A 24,669-nucleotide genomic window follows, 5' to 3' on the forward strand; every position below is an offset into this window, starting at 1 on the left:
AACGTACTTTTATTTGTTGTTAACTGGCCTAATTCGATAAAAACCCTACCACCCTTCATTTTTCGAAGGAGAGACACTTTTCCTCTACTGTCTTCAGGCTTAATTTTGTAACAGATTTCGCTGAGGACATCCGCAAAGGTCTTGTCTTTCGTCGGCTTAATAACCAGGGCTGGCAGTCCAGTCCTGTTTCATCTCACCACCTTTTCTTTTAGTGTTCCATCCTTCGTGACCGCCTTAAGTTTAAGCGGATGCTTTACTGATGACACAGCATGCTGTTGTCTCTTGTCCCTCTTCGCCTTCTTTTTTGAGCCCTGGAGACTACCTGAGTGAAGTCTCCTTCAGATGCTCCTTACTTCTTTCGTTTTTTCCCTAATTTACTCTGCAACGGACTGTCTGCGATCCGTTTAGCGCTTGCTGTGTTCTCTGCAGGAGACGCTTTTGTTGTTTCTGTTTTCCGCACATTTTCTCTTACTCTCCATGTCCGTCTGTAGTACGAAATTCTGTCCATGGGCGCCTCCAGCTCCATCAGCCCGTTTTTCACGCCTTTGCTTACGCTTTTACTGGGACACGTTGCAAACCGCATACGCTTCACAAATGCCGCACGTTTCTTAATAAGCCTTCCCTCTTCAGCCTTCGCTAGAGTAATCGACAGCACTACCACTCGGCTTATATTCGAAACCATCTAGTCAGTTTTAGCAGTTTCCACTGTGCCTGTTTCCACAATAACAGCACTGCCTGGTACTGTCTGGGTTGCTGCCTTTGTCGCAGGTGCCGCATCACTTTGCGAATCTTCTTTTCTGTTTGCACATCCCGATGTCCCATCGGATATTTCAGCACTTGTTGCGTCTTCGCTGGGCGCTAGGGCGAGCGCCGCCCTTTCATACTGCGTCCAAAGGCGGCCAACTCATTCTTCATTCCCACCATCTCCTCGTTCGTATTATTTGTATTTGTCATTTAAGCGCATCATCTGCAAGAGAGCGGGTCGTTATAGTCAAGAACGAGTATACCTTCGGGGACAAAGCTCCTATCCCAGTTCCCTGAGGAACCCTCACGGAGGGATCAGAGCTCGCTCGGGGCAACGCGTTGAGGACCCTTGAGGCGGGTATTATTGGAACAGGTACTGATGTGGAGAATGATGGTTCCAAGCGATGTTCCGCGAACTTGAAAAGAATGGAAAAGCTGGGAAATGGTCAGTGGGTAAGAGTATGTAGCACTGTCCAATTTATATTCCGCATCTTCAGTTATAATAACGAAAACGGATTTAGGTAGCCTTTTTTGGATGATATTAGGCTACGTTTAGACAGAATCCTTCCCGTCTTAAAGAAAAGAGTGCCAACCGACCAATGTAAACTTGGATATCAAAGGATTTCCTATTTTTTAAAATTAAAAAAAGGGTTTTCTCGGTGGCAGATATTACGTACAGGACCTAGTATTCGTCCCAATCCTTTGAACATCGAGAGTCACACCCCTCATTGGAATCCAAGAAAATTTCGAGAAATAGGTAGCATTAACATAGTAACATATTGGCAAACGAAGTATGTATAACTCAATCAATCGCACCAATACTTGCTTCCATTACTCCCATCAGCATCCATGGAACCTGCAAGCATTTTCGGGGCTGACCAGTCCGGGGAATGAAAGACTTTTAGTTCACTTTCATTCATTGCAGAGACGTCTGGGTACCCAACCCAGCCTCGACAACTTTATAGTATAAATCGAGCCGTTGATAAGTTAACTTTGGTTTCTTGTGAGCTGCATAACATCCATACATAAATATATCGTGGTGAATTGGGAGCTAATTAGCGTATAACGAACGCGAAAGCCTATATTCCGTCGTGGAAATCATAACCACTGTACGGGCACCTAAGACCGTGTGTCCATCTAAGAAAGTAGTGCCGCAGTTTCAGATTGCTCATCATTCATCGCTCACCTGTCCGTCCATCAAATAAAACGTTCGCATTTACCTTACAACCATCTTAAAAGCAACCTCAAGTCTACGTGTGCTACGGGGTCCGTTTCCGTATTCGGGTTTTGCTTTTGTTGCGCACGCGATTACGTTACCGCAGCGTCACATTCGAAGAAAGTGAAAAGTTGGATAATTTTATCGACTCGGGTTTTTTTTTCATTAATAATTTACGTTAATTTTTTTGTTTATAAATTTGGTGGTGTAACCGATATTTGAATTGCCTTCATGAGAAATTTGTGTTCGAATGATTTGAGCCGTTAGAGGATTCGTCTCCTATAGCAGTGAAAATGTGGAACCTTCAAATGAAGACATAATATTTTGGAAGACAATTCAACCCTCGACTTTTCCCAGAGAAATTGTGAAAGTTTAGACAAAATTACTCCCAGAACAACAGTTGAAATCAAAGATATCCTCAGGAGTTCGGTATATGATCGCCAAGTTCAAACCATCCACTATGTCTTCAGTTGAAAGATCATCACCAAAACACTCAACCATGGCCACGAAAGTTACTATTATCGGAATTTGCATATTCTTCACAATCTGCATTTCACCACACCAATGTCGTGGTGAAATTGACAACGGTGACGTCGACATGAGCCGCCAAATGCAAGCATCGAATATCAGTGCATTTTTGGCGCAACTGGATGCATCCAAGTTGGTTTTGGGCAATAGCAATAACGGAGACATCGAGGCCAATGACGAAACCGACCACATATTGAACACCAATTCTACCAAATTAGTGCGAATCAGTGAACTCTTAGATATTTTCAATATTGAGCAGTTGGCGACGCTCTGGAATACCCTGGACGCCGAGATTAGCGACCATTGCTCCAATGACATGGTGGATTATCTGAATGGACTGAAGAGTGGCAAGCTCTGGGCTGTGAAAAGTGAGTACTTGGATCATAATTACTCCTAAGATGTTCCTTATTCGAGGGGTTTTTGCAATCTATCTGTTGTTTGTTCCGTTTATGTTCTCGGTGGTTAAGTGCATTTTATGAAAAGGTTAATGCGTTGGTTACTCTGAGGTTAGATAAACGACCATAACTATCAATCACTCAGCGCTTTATGAGTGGCTTCGTCCTAATTCCACTTTGTTATGAAACGTTTGAAGAGCGTGCAGGCTTACACAGAAAAAAAAGTATCTTTACAAAAAAGCTTGCTGCAGTATCATTATCACATTTGATTTAATGAGCTGAATAAATAGATAAATACCAATACGTATTGTATGTATTCAGATTAAAATCTATTTTTATGTGGTATCAATTTAAAAGTGGCTGGTCGAAAACTATTGTGCAGAATTTTTAATCTTGTTGAAACTGTATCTGTAGTGTCAATTGATAATGGATGTTATCAGAGGGTAGCTACTGAAATACATATTAGAAATCAGGCTCCTCTCTTTCTACTTCAATCCAAGGTACTCCAAGGGAAATATATTGGTCAAACCATCAAGCGTTCATCGACAACCCTTTCCTGATGCTTCACCTGAAACAAAAAAAATAATAATAAACAAATTATTCTCATATGCTCATTACCTCCCTCCATAACTCCCAAATGACTAAAGCCGTTGGAATTTTGTTTGACCATGGTTTCTCAAATTGGTTTAGCAGGACCTTATTATTATTAACACTTTCCATGCATGCTTAAATTTAATCTCAACTAGGCCCTTGCTTGATGCTTTGGTTCACTACTGTTCCTACCTTCATCCAAAGCCTTTCAGCCAAACTTCCCCTCCGAAAAGGCGACGTTTTTCCGGCGAACCATATGAAAGATTTCTCGAAAAGTGCATCCTTACGAGACCCTCACTGGGGATGCAACTCTAGCAGGTTGACTTATTTAACACCACATCCAACCTGAGTCCTGGACCACCGTTGCACACATACGAAATATGCCTGAACCATTGCTTAACCTCGAGGTATGCCTTCGCTATAGACTCCTATTAAGCTGGTATAATTGTCCGTTCAATTCCTTCAAGGATTTGTTGGATTCGGAGGGCACTCCAAACTCCAAACAGCTTACGCCGTCCAACGGCACACCGATGATCGGTCCTCCAGTTAAAAGGCTGGATGTCATTGTGACATGCTTGGATACCGCGCATAAATTGGTGGTTACACATTTGCCATATCCAAGGCTTGTCAAAACTCACCTTCTTACGTTCAATGGGAGAAACAAGTCCTGCAGGGAATAGTATGTGCAGAGAAGAGCAACTTCCCTTTTGGCTACTTCTGATTTAAATCGCGCTATTGGTCCACCATGTTTATATCAAAGCTTGGTTTGTATTCATAGGGGTCTAACTAGAGATCAACATGCCACTGATGGAATATATCTGGGTTCGAAACGGCACCAGATTGCCCGTTGCTGCCCAAGGGGATGGCTTTGTCTGTATTCAATGTTTGGAAATAACATTTTCAGTGCTTATCTAACACCGAATCAGGAGATGCCACACTTTCATTTCGTTAGTGTCAGGCCACTTGTATGGGGCATGCCTCACCCAAACTTCACCGGGAAACAGGTCCTCGAAATGACGGGGAGAACGGGCTAGTTAGTTTTAAACACCAGATCCACATCAACGTTTCGGCACCCAGGCTGCGAGGGAGACATTTCCGACGTAGCCTTAGTAGCGGTAATAGCGGTGTCATCGGCCGAGAGGTTGTGAGTTCTGGAAGATTTCTCGGCAGTCGACCATCTATACATTGTGGTCGAAGTGATTGATGCTATCTCTTGATATGTACCAGCCTGACGCTCTCCCTGCACGTGAGCTCACAACAGGTTTCTAAGCCAGCAAAATATAAATCCTGCCTAGTTTCAAAGCACACTACGCATCCGAAGCAAATTCCCTCATATCAGCTTCATCACAGTTCAGGTTCTCACGAAAGAGTCTGCCACATTGGGTAAAACAAACATAAAGTGAGAAAATTTGCACTAAGGCTCGGGCTACAATAAAAAAAGACTGCAATCATCCCAAGGACTCCATCACTGATGCGGCTATGAAGACCTTTAGAACTGGTCAGAAAAACGGCCAAAATTGCCTATTAGCAAAAGGACGAAAGATTGCTGCGTACCAAGTCCTCCAGCATTCTCTTAGAATGAAGTCACTAATAGAGGAACTTGCTATGAACCAACCTCGTGAATCAAAAATTCTTCAGTTGTTTACGAACATTAACACGTCTCTCCAGCTCAAGACTGTCAACGGTCCCCTATACTACTCTCTCAGATCCATATATACCAAACCTACAGTTCTCACTGAATATCATACAATTGATGTAAATTGCATTATTGCCAGAATATCTGTGCTAGCTACCACTGGAATAATCGAAGCCACCCACCACCATTCAATATCTGGTGCAGACATCATTTTAGTGCTTCGAGTTGTCAAAAGCATGCGATCATCTGGTGATTGCCCACAAAGATTAAAGTCCTAGATTCGGTCATGGATGTTTAAGTTTGCTTTGTAATTATTATAGTTCACAACCCACAACTTCAACTGGTCGACCCTAAATGATCAGCTATTTTCTTTATAGATGGTGGCTCGTCTGAGGATCAAATCAGTTTTTAGTTGAACATGATCCTTTACCATTTTGACTCTCTGGACTCCTTTCCAGCGGAGTTTCAAAACGACACTGAAATATTTGATGTCATCCTAATTTTTATTGCCAATATCTTACAAAAGATCGTTACCTGGGCTTTATTGCTATCACTGAAATAATTTAATCAGCAGCAGCCAACCATCATATTGAAGGCATCCTGTGGTTCCAAATCAATTCCCTAGTAAGCGAATTCAGGTATTGTCTAGGGCTGTGCGTCAGTATGAGTTGTACATCAAAGGCCTATACCTTACATCTTGGAAATAAGCGATTATTGACCATTTTTACGATGCCGTACCTACATGTAACTCTACCAAAATACCCGTCAAAAAGCACTTGCTCGCCTCTTTGCCACCCAACTTGGAAAGCTTGATCGGATCCTTCGTATTTCGATGCTTTGCTTTCCATTATTCAAAATCTGAAACATTTGAAATTTGTACCAAGATGGGCCTTATAACCCAAAATGCAATCGATGCCAAAATTACCTCTGGAAGACAACATCACAATATACAGAAACACAAAAACAGTAAAATAACGGTACAACCCTGAGTAGGCAACCATAGAACTTAATTGCCCAGATACAGCGGAAACGCCCGACTAGTTGCTTCCTCATTTGATACCTACCCAGCTGTTAATTAGGCACGATCTTTGTGATTATCGCATTATCTCCCATGGGTGTAAATAAGTTAAGATGCTTTTCTTTGAAAGGATCGATCGGCTGCTGTGATAAGAGCTGGGGGGTGAGGGGGCAGAGTCCAGCCGGCTCAAATCTTCAGAATCAGCCCGTCGTATTCACGAAGAAAAGCAGCTCTCCCACCCTGCAGCAAGACCTCTCTCAGGTCCTCCTCGTTTTTATCCTAGCTGTAGCTAGAGCCGGATAGTCGCTGAGGAAGTAAATGAGGGTTCCTCCTCCTTCTCCACAGCTTCGGAAATGCGAACCAGTGCCAGTGCCCCATGCAGACTGTCATAATGTTATATGCATCTGCACGCGTATGGCACAAGGATTCTCACGATAGGATTTTTTTAGAGGCGATCCAAATCGTCATTGACTTGGTACAAGTGGTGAGCCTTCACCATTTGAGGTTCGCTGTTGCAAAGCAGTGTGAGATGATTCCACCCTTAACAGTCACCAGCGGGACTCAGACTATGCCCACCGAAAAACTGCCAAGAGGTGAGCCTCGCCTAGCCAGTGGGTTAGCCCGCTCATTATCCTTTATACTCCCCTGGCCGGGAACTCGGAGGAGGGTGACCTTGAGCTTGTCGCCCAGACTGTTCAACGTGTTTCTGCAACTCACCACAAACCTGGATGAGACTTTAATGGCCGCTGGACTGCCGGTTAGAATGGGTATGTTGAGCTTAGGGTTAAAATCGTACCCAAGCCAATGACAGGCTTTCAGTATCGCCAGTACTTCCGCTTGAAATACGCTGGCGAATCCTGTGAGACCTTACGACTCGGATACACGGTGTTTCCCTCAAAAACCTTCCGCAACGGCTTCACAGATCATCTTTAATACGTCGGTGAAGAAAACTGTGTCATAGATTTGCAACACACCACCTTTCTTCCACTCTTCCCTGGATAAAAAGTCCACAACAAAGTTTCTCGTGAAGTCCGGCTTGAGTGTGGCGTAGGCCCAGAATTCCCGAGGTACATCATCAAGGATGTTACTATGGTCATAGGGCTTCGCATCCAGGCTAACATAGTCTGACAATGCCGCGCGCTACGACGTATTTAATGTAGAGGTCTAGGAGAAAGAGATGCCTAGGTGAACGTGTATAAAAAACAGCGAAGAAAGATTACTTGTAATAAGAAAACATCTCTAAAAGCCCAAATTACGGGAGTCAGACTTCCTAAGCCCAGTCAACTTTTCCCAACATCCAGTAGATGAAATATTAATGCAAGATGGATTTCAACAGTCCATAAACCTAGTACATTAAAATAACCATCTCTCTGGTTCACTGCAGCAATAAACTTCGTAGATGGTTGTCAATATTAGGTTGCAACGACTTTTTCTAGTATCTAGTAGCTTAATTTGTCCTGCTCTAGCCGAACAGTAGTTATATTATATCAAAATATGTTCCCTTTTTAATACCAAAGGTACTAAATATATTACCTTTTGCCTCCTACATACTGGAACATATTAAAACAAGTCGGGAAACCGGAAGCTGGACGCTTCAGGTACGAAAGGTTTTGTGTATTTCTTAGTACGTAGCACGTAATATATCCATATATTATGTGAGAGTATCCACTTTCGGGTGATATTGACATTCATAGTCTTCAATTTTCAAAGAAGCAACAAATTTGAGGTATTATAACTTTGTTAGTAATAGTGCGATTTCCACCAAACTTGGTAAGATCATGCTCTATATTATAGCCTATATCACTGCTGATACTAGGATGAACTTAAGGGGGGTTTCTAACCAATTACAAAAAATTGTAGTAATATACTATTATTAACTTTATTTAAACAAATATCGGCATGGAAGGTATTTCGGAGCCCAGGCACCATATTGTGGCAGCCTCCTAATTTTTTTCAGATTTTTCGGTTTGGTAGTTTCTGAGAATGGCCCCCTAAAAGAAGTGATCACTTTCAACCCCCCGCGCTCCCCACCCTTCCAACGAATGTCAAAACTAAGATCGGCTTTGAAAAGTACTAACCGAGACCTTTAATTTGATACCCCACATGACTATATTTGATGAAAAAAAATTTTACACCCCCCTTTTGCATGTATGGGGACCCCCCCTTAAATTCGACGTAAAAGGATGTAATTCACTGTATGCGTGAGCGTTCACAGTTCCCACCTATCTACCAAATTTGGTCTCAATGGCTATAACCGTCTCCGAGAAAAATGCGTGTGACGGACAGACAGACAGTAAACCAATTTTAATAAGGTTTTGTGTTTACACAAAACCTTAAAAAAGGCAGCCTTAAGAATAACTCACACATTTTCACCCTCCGCCAAACAAATTCCAATTCATAATTGGAGCTAAAAAATCATGGGATCCGTATTTTAAGACCATAAAGGAATCTGTGGCTATGGAAGGGAACGTCAACGTGGCCAAATACTGTGACACCCTAAAAAAGTTGAAAACAACTATTCAGAATAAGAGAAGGGGTATAGTGACGAAGCGAGTCTGATTGCTGCATGACAATTCCAGATCAGACCTTACATGACCAATATCATGAACCAACCAACTCCGCTTGGACGGGACGTTTTGAACTAACTCTTGCATTCCCCTGTCTTGGCACCTTCGGATTACCATCTGTTCACTTACCTGAAGATAAGCATGGATGAAAAAAGGTTTCTAAGGAACTAGGAAGTGGAGGAGGATCTAGAAAAGTGAGTGGAGGAGCTGTCGAGAATTTTTTTCGATGAGACACTGCCTGAATCGAAATGGATAACGACTCTTTACTCAATCATGCATAACAATCTATGAGCGGTTGAGTTTCAAAAAAGTTCGGTTCCTATAAAATCATATCCTGGCTCATAGCTAACTGGCGCCTGTATCGATGACGCCTAGATCGGTGTATTGTTGTTATGTTTCCCCATTCCATGCACCATTTACACGCACCTAGACCGTAGCAACTGGGCGAAATATTTTACCCGCAAGAGATTGAAGATTGTCGAATATGCGCAATGCTTTTCTTCCACCATACAAATTCAATATCCTGCATGAAGTCTTCTTGTCTTGAACATTCTTCCGACATCCACTGTTGCGAATTTACACCAATGAGGAAGTGAATGACTTATTGCATACTACGACTACATAGCTCACGACACTGCTTTCCAATTCAAGCCAGCCTCTCAACTACCTTAGTTGATATCTTTACACTTTCTCGGAGACAATGGCTATAGACAACTCACTAAATAAGATGGCCAAATTACAAAATGCCAATACTAATTGTAATCCCTTATTTCTGCAACCTGCGTAGAATTATCCTCAACTATGCTCCTTTCCCCCATTTTCAAGAACATGATTGCCAACATTTTCAACCAAAATTTAACCAACTTTTTGGCAGAGGAATTTGGCCTAAACCAAAGATTTCGTTTTGTAACTATTTCCAATGTACCTATGCTATCATTGTAGCCTATGAATATATGTTTGCCACCATTCCAACATATACTTCTCTCCTCCGTTACGCTCCGCTACTAGCATGTACTTAGTGCGAAAGTTCGGAACTTTTTCCATATAGAAAACTATACCATCTAATTCCTCCACAGGCACATTTGGAATTCAATCCTACTAGCTCACGGTATTTCTGATTTTAGCGTCGATAACGGCTTTCCTTTCTGCGGTTTACCTAGAGGATCAGTTAGTTCAATCATTGACTGAATTGGATCGGTCATGTAAAGTCCTTTTGCCTTAAAAAGACTTCAATAATCGAATCGAATCGTTTTCCTTAAACGACAGATTGGGTCCAGGCCTCGTTGAGACACCGCTCTCTCTCAATAGGCTCGATCTTTCGATCGCGTTGCGAGCTTTTTATTCTTTCAGGTTCGCAGCCTTTTTGGTGTATGACGTCCCTGCACTTGATCATTGAATTCCTTCTAAAGTAGTAGTAGTATTGAACTCATTGAAATTTTCAGAATAATTGCTGGTCGGTTGACCAAAATTCGTGTAGTTCAGCGTTAGACCAGATCCCAATTGATGGACGCAAATACTTCCAGAAGAGTCCTGTTCTTTTTCAGCCTTTGTCCTATTCAGAAGCGGGATCAGCTCGTCTTGATTGGTTGCTCTATTTTACGCGGTCAAAGGCCTAATCTGGATGGAGTCATCTCTTAAATTACCATCCAGCGCATCAATAGGTTTTAGGGATCGACGTTTCGGCTGACTTTTCGTCGTTTTCAATTGGGTTTCTTTGGGTACAACTATATTTTCTCTGGTGATTCTCTTCTCTCTTGCTGGCGTTGCTAGTTCGTTGAAGTTGCCCGATAATTTCGGCAATAGTTTCTGCAGAAGATAACAGTCAAAGATGCTGAAAACCTGAAGGAAATTCATAAGGGGTTGATATTCCCAATACTTTCTCAGCATATGGTTGATTGGGAATGATGTTGTCAGTAATTTACTATCCCCTTTTAAAAACCGCCTTGCTGCTCTGCAATTCGGTCGTTCCGTGATGATTGTCACCAAAACCTTTCAGTACATGCACAACTAGGGGATTCGTCCATGACTTTGACAACAGAACCAATCTCCTTTTTATATATGAGACGATTTTGGCAGCCTCCTTGTGTAAGCCATTGATTCATATTTCCGAATAAGTGTTCTGTTTCCCCGCTGTAAGCAATGCAATCTTTCCATTATACGCTCTCTATATTAATAGCACTCCTTTTTCTTCACGGAACCGTGCGTTAGTATTTGACTGAATTTTCTATGACCAGAACTTCTTGATTGCAATCAGTCATCCTGGCTAACGAATTTCATGCTTCAAGACTTTATAATTTGGACGACTCGATGTAAGGTCAAGGTCCGTCCAGTCGCCCTTTATGGTTCTAGCTATTGGCCGACTATAAAGGGCAATGAACGGCGTCTTGCGATAATGCAGACGAAAATGTTGCTTTAGACTAATTGCGTGACACGCCTTGATCACATCTGCAGATATCCGCGATCGATATGGGGTTGCACCGCTTGTGAACGGAACAAAGGCTGAAGAAAAAGAAGAATGGAAGGACAACATCAGTAACTACCATTTAGGCTAACATTTCGAACTGGGCTTCGTATAAATTTGCCTAATTCTCACCTTTAAGAAATGATCTGCATATGGACCACATTGGGCGCCATTTATTGAAACAACGGAAGCTGCTTAATTTGAATTAGACCCGCTTGAAAAGCCAGTTTTATGCTCGAAACATTTAGTATTTGAATCATCCTGCCTGCAGATAACTTTACTTTAATTAGTTCGAGGCACTCCTATGTCCTTTTTGGGTAAAAAGTATGTTACCCATATGAGAAGAATGTACTGATCCTCTTCTCTTTCAATGGTTCGCAAGACCAAATCAGCTTTTGGCATTCAGGGTATTTTAAGAAATTAATTACTACTGAGTGCTACTGAGATCAGAAATACATTCGAGCATGCTTTCCATCTTTTCATCTAGCATCGCAAACGGTCTGTAAATCTGAACCAAAAATACTTTGATTTCAAACGAAACTCACCATAAAGTTCGATTCAAAATTACAGATACAGCTTCATATGTTCAACTGGATGTAATTACCATCTTTTCTGCAAAAATATTACTCAACTGACTTCATGCTCCGTTTCATTCAGTTAACTCTTCCAAGATTTCACGCATCGACAATTCCAACAATTCAGAAACCACCGATACTTATAACATTCATTAAAATCTTGTTGAAATTCTTTTACCTAATCCCCCAATAAGATCACTTCACTTTCGTCGTCGTAATCCGCCATACCTGCCCTAACCAAATGTCTTCGTTCCGAATTATGTATTAACTTTCTATTTGCTAGATGTTAGCATTTTTCTCGACCCAAGTATAAATATTTTCTTTTAGATACTTTGCTTCTGGACAATATTGAATCTGTTCGAGTAACATGGATTCATGGTGGCTGGATTCGTTATGTCATTTTCAGTCTGTAATGAAGCGAATCCGTAACCGATGCGCAAAGTGAAAATAGTTTACGCTCGTTCTGCACTTTAACCGGAAGACATGGAACGTGTTCGAAAGGTGCACTGCGCCCACTAAAATGCGCCAGACCACTTAACGTACGTTCCTGGCCCTTCACTTTAATTGATGCAGTTCCTTCCGAGTAGATACCTTTCTCAGCTATTTCCTGGAGAAATGGTGAAGACAATCATCAGTCAACTCACCAGTCATAACATTTCTGGGACCATCCAGAGCATGTCTACCTGCCTATTACATTGGCTACGTAAGGGTTGGATGAATCTCTACTACTTCATTATCATCTAAACATGCTCACACTAGCACCGGAACCTTGCTCTGGTCAAGCAAAAACCTCTTCACTAAGATGCCGCGCTTGTGATGAGATTTTCAGTGAAGTAATAGTGCTTTCATCGGCCATAACAGCGCATAACACAAGTACCATTGTATTACGCACGCTGAAGACATCATGCTCGTACTACCAATGTTATAACATGGCCAGTCATTCAACGTGGTATGCTCTGCCATGAGGCATTGTTTTCGTAATGGATGAATGTTGCGTTGAGGAAATCCCTCTTGTTGTTCATGTAATTGGACCTTAAGTAGTAATTTTTAAGTATTTATGGAAAACAAAGGCTATCGTTCCGTCTATTGTAGCTTTCAAATAGTCGTTGAAATGGTCTAGGAAACAAAGGGTATCACAGAATTGTGTTGAAATCGGTGGTGACAATATGAAAATTAACGTCCTCCTATCATTGTGTGGAGTGTGACTTTAGATAATTCCATTCCCAGGAAGTCTAGTTTTTATTTTCCAGCCCAAAAGAAAATGCTAAATTTGGAGTCAATTTCTATGAAAGCAGTACCACTTAAAAGAAAAATTTCAGGCAGTTTTCGGTGTACGGAGTAATCCAAAATACTGGACTCAGTCCTACAAATTTTAGATTTGCAGTTTTCAGGAAACTTGTATAAATATACTGCAGGGCTAATGTGCCAGAATATGTCATTCTTAGAAAGTCTACTCCTATCTTTCGACGAAGACATTTTGAATCTGAATTTCGTTTTCAGTCTTATTAGTTGAGTCATCTTAGTACCTCGACAAGTGCCCAAAATGATGCATTCCTAGAATTTTTTAAGCACTTCGATTCGAATAGTAGATCTTTCCAGTTTGAAACTACCTTAACGTGTCACTGTATAGTACCCCCCATGTCTCTTTAGTTTTCACAGCATAATTTGACAGCACTTTTTAAGTCAACGTATGGGTAATACCAGTAACTTCACTTAAGATACTTTGTTGATTTCCTGTGGCTGATAGCAGGGACTGTATTAACAAAAAAGTTATGTCTGAACGTCTTTGTTTTGACCTCTATTAGAATATTTGCACTTACCAATTTATAAAAATAAGGTAACAACTATCTTTCCTTGGTGTTAGCCATTATACTGTAGTGACTTTTATCCACAGGAGTAGTTCTTTTGTCCATAAGACACCCTTTTATCTTTAATGAATGTCTGCATTTCCATTCATACCCTTTGTAAAATTAGGTAAGATGCAGAGAGATATCCAAAGCGGCAAAAACAAGAGATAAAATAACGTACAAGGCAGACCAGGAGATCAGGTCCTAACCCCGCTTTCCCTCTCTTGCATCAAATTTTAAAAAAATGAGACCAGTTTTGAAGGACAATAAGCGAGACCTTTCATTTGATACCCCTTGATGCCCTTATGCATGTATCCGGACAACCCCCCCCCCCTCTCCGTTTAGACTCAACAAAGAACGATATTCCTGGGTGTATGGAAGGAAATTCACAGTTCCCACCTTTCTACCAAATTTCGCATCAATAGAAGTGACAAAGTGAGTGTGACAAGCAAGCAAACAGACTGAGAGACAAACGGACGGACAGGCAGTGTCATACAAAACTTTAGAAAGGACCTTATAATTTCAAGACGAGTATGAGCTCTGCTACATGACCAATTTGACATCAGTCAATTTTTTCAGAATAAAGCTATACTGATGGAATAAGTGCAATATTTGAAGGAGTTATGAACAAGATCAATGAATATTTTCTAAATTTTCGAATTAAACCTGTCAGTTAGGTGTAGTAGGAGCGGCTGATATTGAAATAAGACTAATGACAGACAAACGCTAGACTCATCGTGTTGCATAGTCCGTCGCACATAAACTCAGCTTCAATACTAACACCATTTCTACCTGACGATGCATAGGCCGAGTTGGTTGAGCGCCATCCTCTCTATCTCGTTGGTCCAGATTCAAATCCTACTTCATCATGGATGTCTCTATTGGTTTTTATGGTGTCCCAGATTTGTGAGTTTATCATTTATCAATAGTGATGATAGTCAAGCCGAAGTATAGCGTTATTGAGCGTGAAACTGGGGAGAAATATAAGAGGGATTATGTGGATGCCCTGCGGGGGAAAGGTTCACAAACAATGCAGAGACTGTAGGATTTGATGCCAAGCTAATCTGAAATTGAATACTTTAGAGGTGGATTATGTCTTTCACACAAATATACGATGGCCAAGTCGATTGAGAATCGCTTTCCCTCGACTTCTTTACCCCGAGTTTTCATCCTGGTTGGATAATTAATGTTTGCACCTGTCTTTGAATTTGTCTTACTGCTGTAGACTTAGCACTTCAATAACATTAGCTGCAGGACAGCCGCGTTAAAGGTGAAATACCTTCAGTAATGGGATAGCACGGGACACAAACATCCATGGACAGTCAATCAATTCGAAACCCTCGAAGCCTTAAATATGAAATCAAAAAATTATATTACTAAATATTAGCAGGACCTTTTGGATACTTCAGTTTGCTAGAAGCATGCACAAAAATTCCACAAGTCCTTATCTGGTGCTTTACTAACACGCATATGAAGGTCTAAAATGGGGAAAGTCCCGAATTGTTTCTAAACGAGACGACGTGGAACTGGGAACTCACAATGAAACTTTGACCACCTGCAACTGGAAAATTCTTGAACTCCCGAGCCGGAATCAAGGGAGGGACATCCACCATGAACGTTACCCTCGAACACATTCCTCTTCAGGCATCAAGACTTACTGTTCAAATCGTAGTTGAAAATTTTGGGCCGATAAATCCTCAATAAACGTCATTTCTTTTTTTATGGTTTGGTCTGTCTGTCCGCCAGTCAATTATACCTGTTAACATGAAATTTGGCAGAACGGCTGGTATTGCTCCACATTGAACTTATTATTATAATTCTGTTAAGGGAAAGTCGCGCCGCGTCCTTAAAGAACTATTGCGCCCCTTTTGCTGGTTATAGTGTAACTATTAATTACAGTATCTTAAGCAAGCCTATAACCATTAGGAATTTTAGTATATTCCCTACTTCCAGCTCTTTCAACTTTGCATCTGGTATTAAGTGTTTTTCCAGATGTCTCGACCTACTTTGCACAAGTGCCGACATTGTCCCAGAACGTAGATAGAGGTCTACACACAGAACCTGCAGGCGGTGTCCATAGATATCCCTAGCTTTCCTAGGTAATAGTTTAGCCGACAGTGACCAGTGAGAATTGCCATTATGATTCGGAGGCTCTTTTTGGTATGGTTTAGGCAACCCTTTGTGCACATAGGTTCGTATTCCCCAATAAGCACCCTGGACTGCTCCGTTCCTCTTCATTATTAAATGCCATAGCCATGAAACCGTTTCCGATTCCGCAAGAGGGTTCTAGCCCGTGTAAAGGCGTCCCTGCTCCCTTCTTCTTTAGCTGCCTCATTGCTTCAACCCAGCATGGTCTGGAACCCAGAGTATCCAGAGCTTGTTGGATGAGCCGGGCGTATTCAATCCCTCAAGGCATTCCCATCCGCATTTGGAGTTCACCTGGTTGGACCTAAGTGCCTTAATCGCTGCTTGGCTATCGGTGAGAATAGCTATGTTCTGCTCCCTGTAGTTCCTTTGGAGATCAAAGGAGGCATATCTGTCTATGGCGTACATTTTCGCCTGGAATATGCTAGTGTACCAACCCATTGGCTCCAGATACATTTTCCTTAGACCAATGACACCGGCACCCGCTTCCTCTGCTCTGAGGGACCGGATTTATTCTCTTTTACTCGTACGCCTGAGATTGTTCTGAAGGGGCTGTACACCCTTAGCGCCACTAAGTAGTAATCATGTTCACTCTCCTCCTTTCACACGCTAGTGCTTCCTCTCAAACTGGTGCCTACTATAATGGAGTGGAGCGAACCATACGCTGAGCTATTGTAGCAGAAAGTCGTGATTCAAATCACACTGGTGGCAGAGAGATTTGTTATCGTGACTGGATGTCGGATACCAGTTCTCTCAGCTGTGAATCAGAGTAATAATCTCGAGCGAGTACAATGCTGACTACATCGCTTCCTACAGTATACTAGAGTGTGCCGTTACGGTCCTGAATGAAGTGCTTTAACACGCTTCAAGGCCTTGATAAAATTGGATTGCAAAGATTATTATAAAGGTCAAGCATAACCATCTCCAGTCGCGCTTTCATGGCTCCAATGGTCTCATTAGCGTACACTTTCATGTTTCCTGGTTATTTCGCAACGACAACCACGATTAGATCATTTGAGAAACCGATTATCGGTCCTTTGGCACGGGAAGGACAAACACCCCATTATACATTACGTTCCACAAGAGAGGACTTAATCTTAATCCACTAGCAGCTGGCTAAATTGAATTCACTTTTGACGTCCAATGTCACCACAGCATTTATTAGACGACATCGGTCTCGCGCCAGCTTCAAAACGACGGGCTTGTCGAAATCAAAATTGTCGCTCCGATAGTACATCCTTATGTTCTATGATAGGGAGAAGTTTATTGCCGATGACCTTTTCGAGCATGGTGATGGATGTCCTGGTTGCTTATTGGGCTTCAGGAGCAAAACTAGTCTTTTCCTTTGCCACCGAGCGGGAGAAACTGCTTCCACCATCTATGCTTCAAATTCGTTGATAAACCAGTCGAGTCTGACCTTAACAGTGAGTTTAAAAGCACTATTAGGAGAAGCATCCAAACTGCTTTATTATCACCGATTCTGCGGCAAATCTGCGCAAGTTCCTCCTCAGTTATCGCAAGTATGGTGCGGATGTTCAATGCTTGCTTATATTTTTATCGCGGGAAAGAGCACCTTTATCTGGTGGAAAGAGCACCATCACGTTATCGGGCAGAAAATACGGACATGCCACTTAAGGTCTTCACCCTCTTATCTTCTTCAGGGTGGCTATCCTTCACATTGTTCCACATGGGCTTTAGTCTGCCTCTGCGCAAAGTTCCTTGAAGCATTCCCGCTCGTCGAAGTCTGGTCTTCCGCTAGATCGTAACAGATCTTTCTAGCTCGAAAACCTGCAGCCCGCAACTCCGCAAGCTCTTCATTCCACCAGTAGTTTGACCGAATTTTTTAAGAGTTTTCTCCAACTGGGCATCGAAGTGTCGCATGCTTTCATTATGCATCTCATCATTTGCTCTACCTTTTCCGAAGCCGCGCAACCGGGATTGTGGCCTCCCAATAGCTTCTCTGTGAATGTATCCTATTCAAACTTTTTCACGAAGCAGCCCCGGTTTCTAGCTCTTTGGGAACTCACATCACCGTCGGTCTGTCTGTCATACCCGATTTATTCAGAAATGGCTTAAACAATTTTCACGAAATTTGTCGAGAACGTGTGGTCTGTGAATCCCTTTATATATAGGAAGTGGCACCATTTTGTGTTGAGTTTGAGGGGGAGGGAGGGTTCACCATACCTGCGAAAGCGGGGTGCAAATTTTTTTCCACAGAATATGGTCGCGTCGCATATCAAAAGAAAAGGCTTAATTAATAATTTTCGAAACTGGTCTTATATTAGCTATCGGGTAAAACTTAGGGGAGTGAGGGTTCACAATTTGACCCTCAAAAAGTGTAACAGTGTGTCTCATTCTCAGAACCTATCCAACCGAAAAATCTGAAAAAATCACTAAGGCTCGAAAAGTGCCACTTGATCCACTACCTGGGTGGTCTCAAGACCTTGTTCAAAGATTTTTGATTTTCGGTGAATCTTGATGAAAATCTGATTTATGTCATCCACAAAAATGGTACTCATTTGACTTTCTAAAGCGAAAGGTAATAGCGCTGCCCCAAACCGACTTTAATTTATCAATACAATATTCCAGATACTAATCGAACCAGTTACAAAAGATTCTAGTTCAGCTGAAGAAACTGGAATAAATTCACCAAGCTATTTATTAATTGCTACAGTAACGCCCAACAAAAAGCCAAGGAACAAAAAACCAAATGCCCACTCTTATTTGAAACCATTCGTCCTCCACGTTTAACATTCCATCTCTAAAATCCATTGGAAACCCTTTCCTTTTACTTAATTCCACAATCTTGGACAAGACAACGCAACCCATCCAAAATGTGTTCAGTGATTGTTTTCCACAAACAGATCTCAACACACCCATATCCAAAATCCTTACAATGTCACCTGTTTTTGCAGTAATTGTTATGTATAATAGATATACACACATAGAAAATGTTTCGCATTAGTCATAACATACGCCTAAAATGCATTTGCTAATATACAATTTTGCACGGTTCAATGCATATAGAAAACAACAACAAGAAGAGCTAATGATCAGTTTTGAATATTTGGATTTTTTTCTTTTATAATTTAAACTGTTTTAGTGGGTTTTAGAGTTTTGAGAAATCCGCTTTTGAACCTGCTTAATTGAAATATTTTCCCGTCTACAATGTAGACCTATGCCATTCAGTTCAGAGTCCAATTTTTGACTTTACGTCCCACGCTCATCTCATACATAAACTTTGGACTGTACATACGACCAACATAAGTTACGTAACCATGCATATAAATTAGCTCAAAATTCGAATTGATATTCGATCATATAGTGAAAGTGTTATTTCATCCCATTCACATATTCCTAAAATATGGTACAAACTAGTAACGATTCTTTATTTATCGGCATAGAAAATAATAAGAACATGCTAAATCGAATGCTTCCAGAATCAAGCCAAAATACACATGGTAACATAACTTAAACTTATATCTAAAATCTATAACTTAACAGAGGATCCATGTTGTGTACATATGCAAAAAAGTTCGGAAAATATTGACTTAATATCCATCTCTACAAAAAAATCTAAAAATCGACATTTTTGCTTAATTTCGTTGCTTCGGTATTTGACTTCACAAACGTTGCTAAATTATTAACTAAATAAAATATTTCTCGATCACATACAATGTGGCGGCCAAATCAGAAACCTCAACCTCGCCATTGTCACTATGAATGGATAAGGCTGGAATGTAAGATTTAGAATTACAAATTACATTTACTAATTCATGTTCAGGCGTTATCCCTCACTGGTCATTACACCAGTGTTGATAATTGATTAGCATAAATTTGCTAGTTATTCATAATATTTCTGAATTCTACATATGCTCGCAGATATGTGGGTATGTTGTTGGTTTGTTATCAAAATTTTAGGTGGTTATTTCTTTGGTAAACATTGACTATGAAGAATAAGCGAACTTGATAGTTTTTTGCGCGAATGTCTACAGACAGCAAGTGTGCCTGCTTTATAAGGGAATTGCACTTGAAAACTGGGTGTTGCTATTCCATTTGGAGACCTTGAAGTTTTCATCGTCTATTGAACATCCCGTGAAGCGTGAAAATCTTTCAAATCACCAGACAACCTTGTCATGGCGACAGGGATGATTTAATGATATTTATGTAATATATGCAAAAAATAATAAATTCGAACAATATGAAATATGGGAAAACTAAAATATTGTAACAAGAGAAAAGAAAATTTTTCAGCCCTCACTGCATTTTCCAAGAATTGTAAACAAATAATATAAATAATTACATGAAAACAAAGCAGAATGAATACTTAATTTCTTGATAGTCCCATCATAAATAGAGCATGCAATTGAAACATGCGAAATGGTAATTCATTGATGCTGAAGTCATGACCATTTTCCATGCCAAAAGTCACTCACAGTATCAAGGCAACATGTATAATAAACGCTTCAAAATATTAATATCCAGCCACATACATATATTTACAAGTAATCCAAGATCAAAATAAACATCTAACTTACATCACCTAAACATCACGTAGATACCTTAGAAGTGATATTTCTAAAATAATTCGTTGACTTCTAAACGACGCTTAATTGACCGCCCGACCATTGCCACATGTTGACACTATCATGTGAGTCTGATTATCTTATTCTCACGACACCACTCACCTTGCCTTGCTATCTTGAATAAAAAATTTCATTAACAAAATGAGTGTAAATGTTACCTAACATAATTACCAAGCATCACATACCTGCACTATCCATCTACGAGCACGACCTAGCACCGGATGAGAAGCAACTTTTACATTACTTCTTCGAAACTACATCACTTCAGGAGGTGAAAGGTGGTGTAAATTTGAAAGAAGAGACAGTTTTGATCTTCACAATTTTAATTATGATTCTGGATCCAAACTACGAGTAATAAACGGTAACGAGTGAATGTGTTCAACTAGGACTGGGGCTTCATGAAAGTCTTTTTTTCGTATTATTATGTATTAGATGAAAGTGAAATGATAAGTATCTTCTGGTATGAATTAAATTATGGTAATTTTGGCTGTGGGTAATATTGTGTTTCACGAACTCATTACAGTTAAAAAGAAAAAAGAAAATTTGCATAAAAATGAGGCTCTCATAAAAGATATTGGTAGCTACGTCCCACAACTCTGTAAGATAATTAGATCATAAAATTATCACCGGAAATGAAGATTTTGGAAGTATATTGGTTTATTTCTGACGTTTCCAAATGCTCCAATCTAAAGTGTCAATTTAAATATCTTATATCTTCTTCTACTTCAATGGTTCCACTGGCCCTTAGCCGATCCATGTCCTCCAGTTGGATAATTTCAGCAGCTTTTTACTGACCTCTTCCACTGAGTCCTCCCACCGTTTGCATGGCTTTCCCACTGGGCGGCGTCATTCGGGTGTGCTTTGAATACGCTGTTAGGTACTTGCTTGTCGTCCATCCGTTCTACGTGACCTGCTCACTGCAATTTTCGCAGCTTTACCACCACCGGTGCTGGTGCTCAAGGTGGCAGTGAGAAAAACGGGGCAGGAAGTCAATCGGTCAAACAAAAACCAAATGGCTGTGGAAAACCTCCTTGTGGTGACACCGGGAAACGCTGCATGCACTTTTGTTTGCAGACGGTGATGCTGTAGGCGAATGCTCCATGGTCTAATAGGGGGATCAGACCAGAGTCTGCCCGAAAATTTACTGGTACCATGGGGAGGAAAAATTCTGGAGAATATGAATTCAGCTGGGCTTTTTTAGCATGCTAGTGGGGGCTTCGTGGAGGTTATGTTTGCGTTTAAGCTTATGAGAAACCTTTGAGGCTCATATGTAGTGTTGCAGTTCAACATGGGTGCCGTACTCCATAGTTCGGTAGAGATTTAGGTAGGTCTTGCATCCACCAGTATGAATAAACTGAGCCGCTCTGTATAGACTAGTACGATTGTGCTTGTCTGAACGGGGCTCGTATTGTGGTCTCAAAATCAATCCATGTCTTAAGAAAACCACGGGATTAAGTCCACAGGACTGATACTCACGTAAAATCCACAGAGACGTAACCACTAACGCTGCTGGTCCGTCATAGGCGCTGGTATAACTCATGGCTGTATCTAATTCGCCAGTCTTTACCGGTCCAAGTATTCGACGTATAACTTTACGTTCGTATGTTTCGAAGGACTTCTCTAACGCTTCACAGCCATCCAGTAGCACAGGTCATATTATGGTCTTGTAGATTCGGAGCCTATTTATTTATAAACACTGCCAAAATTTCTTTCCCACTAGTAACGAAAATAATACTTAACCTGCAAGCTAAGAACTTTCCAATTATGATCATCTTCTTGGCAGATCCAGCAGAAAAATTCTGAGAATGTTTGGAATGCGTACTTGAAAGACAGTTGTCTAAATCTTCTCTTTCGTCGTATGGTATCTGTCAAAATCGTCGAATGATCCTGGATTGCACCAGTTCTTTCATTACAGTGTCTTAGGTAGAATTACTACTCGAATATCCTTGGTTGTGCTTGCATAGTTAACGCCAGGTCTCTCGATTCCTAAATTTGTTCCTAAACCACACTACTCCGTCTCCACTCTCTTGGGTGTGGGCTTTGATTCCTTGGAGGTATTCCTCTTTTAGTTGCTGAACTCTACTAATTCTTCCCTTTACGGCTTCACTTTCACTGGCTTAGGTCCTCCTTGAACTCTCTTGAAGGCTTCTGTCGGTTTTGAACCTCTTTTCAGATAGCGCAGACTCCATTAAGGTCTTGCAATATAGTTCTTTGTAAGTTCTTTGTGTGTAATTTTCCTTAACAGTAGGTCTTACGCCACTAAGACCTTTTTACTAGATATTGACTGATGTCCGCCGTTAATTGCGGTTCTCCCGGCAGGCTAGTATCGAACTTGATTTCGCTGCCTGACTTCTGGCCTCTTGGGTGCTGTCTCGTGCTTATCAGTGTTAGGGAAATGTGGCTACGTTTGATGTTGTGTCATATGCCATCTTACGCCTTTTACCTGGAAATGGTTAGATTGTTGTCAGGGCAGCAATAATCAACAGTCAGAAGGCCTAGTGAAAGACAGGCGAAAGCGGGCTGTCAAACCTGTCAAATTTTCACAAAAAAAAAAACTGGCTCTTGTACGGTTGAATTTTTGCATACATATCCAGCAAAGACTCCCAAATACAGGACAAACATTGTCGGAAGACTAAGTGGTTGATAAAGAGCTGTCAGAAAAATTGTTTCGGGTTCCTGTTCACATAAGCAAAACCTGAGCACTTACAAAACCAGGAAAAGTCGAGAGTAAAATTGTAACGAGTCTAACTGAAAATTTCATCACATTCACTGCCGCTGTAATTTCGCCGGGACGTCGGAACACTATCCTAATTAACAACAACAGTATAATTCCCTGGGCATTCGGAATGGGCCTGCAATCTATTTTGCTCCCTATTTTGGTCATATACGGAAATGCGCGTCGGAATTCTTCCCATGTCTTCATCCACGGTCGCAATACGTGCCCTTCTCACTTGCGTAGCGGTCCCTATAGAAACCCCCCCTCCCCCCCAATAAGTCTTCGCTTTTTGACCTACTACCCCTTTTTCATATCCCCAGTAGCAGTTAGATGTGTCCTTGCAGTCCATCAATTCTAATTTTCTGGCTATAGGAAAGTTCGTTTTGGCCTCAAGAATTCGCAGAGGCGATGCCTATCCGAGTATCGTTGCCTTTGGGCATACACCCTTGATGGCCTCTTCCAATCAGTTTTCTTCTGTATCTCGAAATTCCAAATAAAACATAGGTTCTAGGCTAGAAACCAGAGCCTGCCTTCCTTCCTCTTCTCGCATCGTTCCTTACTCCTCATTGACCGCCTCATATTGTATTTCTGTATCGATTATTTTAAGACCCAGTGCAATAAAAATTTCGCCTGCCTTCGTTTTTCATATCCCAAACATTTCTGCTCCACTTTCTTCGGGCATGATCTTATAGCGGATTTTGACAAAGACTCCCTCAAAATTCTTGCACTCTGTCGGTTTAATGGAGATCTAGTCTTCCTTCGTTCCTCGAGGATCAGATAAATTGATGCTGTGTGACTCTCGAGGACCACTTTCGAATGAAGCTCCTACTTTTCTCGAAAACCTATGATTATTACAATACCTGTGAATTAACTTACTCCTTTTTTTACCTCCAGTCCGGATCTTTAATCTTTTTTGAAATTTTGGCCTAACGGTTGATTGTTTCCATAGGGCTTTAGATGGGCGTTGGCAGGAAGTAAATGAATAGAAAGACCTAAAGATTCTTGAAGTTACTTTTTCAGACATTTTTTGTTCGTTCGTATTCAACAAAGACTATAGACTTTGGTCGCATTTTCCGAGAGAGCAGCATTATAAAATGAAGTGGCATTCCACAGCTGGTGTTCGTTCTGATCTACGTATCAACGAACGTCCCAAATTTACCGAAATTCTGTTCGCCCAGCCACCCTCTATAGTTCTGAGTGACTACATATAAAAGACAATGAACGTGGCCTTCAGATAACAGAGGCAGAGATGTTGACTTAGGCGAATGAAGTAATAGTGACCATATCTGAAGGCATCCGCGGTGGAGATAGGATTGCACCGATCATGGAAAGACTACAAGAGGGCTGTCTTCAATGGCTAAATGTGCTGACGAAAAGTCACTTCCCAAAATTGGTCTAAATATCGTCATGTCAATGGGAAACGACCAAACGGCCTCCGAAACAATGATGGCTTGATATGCTATATTGTGATGTGAGAACCTCTCGATTGCACCCAGACCATACGTACGACCAATTAAAATGGCGCAACCAATCACGACGGGCCGACTTCACCTTCTGAATGGGACAAAGGGCGAAGAAAAAAGAATACTAGGCGACATTTGATGGCGGAAAATGTCATGTGCTACATCGGGCTAAATTTGAAGT

At 41.2% G+C, this 24,669-nt stretch overlaps 1 protein-coding gene across 1 annotated transcript in view; it reads left to right on the plus strand.

Moving 5' to 3' along the window:
- The first annotated feature begins 1,674 nt into the window (after positions 1–1,674).
- The window catches only part of LOC119655458 (nose resistant to fluoxetine protein 6-like), a 111,214-nt gene continuing 88,219 nt past the window's right edge, over positions 1,675–24,669 (plus strand). Inside the window, exon 1 of the mRNA XM_038061359.1 lies at positions 1,675–2,856. Within this exon, the coding sequence (XP_037917287.1) occupies positions 2,394–2,856 (463 nt within the window). The 5' untranslated portion in view covers positions 1,675–2,393. The remainder of the gene's footprint in view (positions 2,857–24,669) is intronic.

The sequence above is a fragment of the Hermetia illucens genome, chromosome 4 (genome assembly GCF_905115235.1).
Source record: "Hermetia illucens chromosome 4, iHerIll2.2.curated.20191125, whole genome shotgun sequence".
NCBI lineage: Eukaryota > Metazoa > Arthropoda > Insecta > Diptera > Stratiomyidae > Hermetia > Hermetia illucens.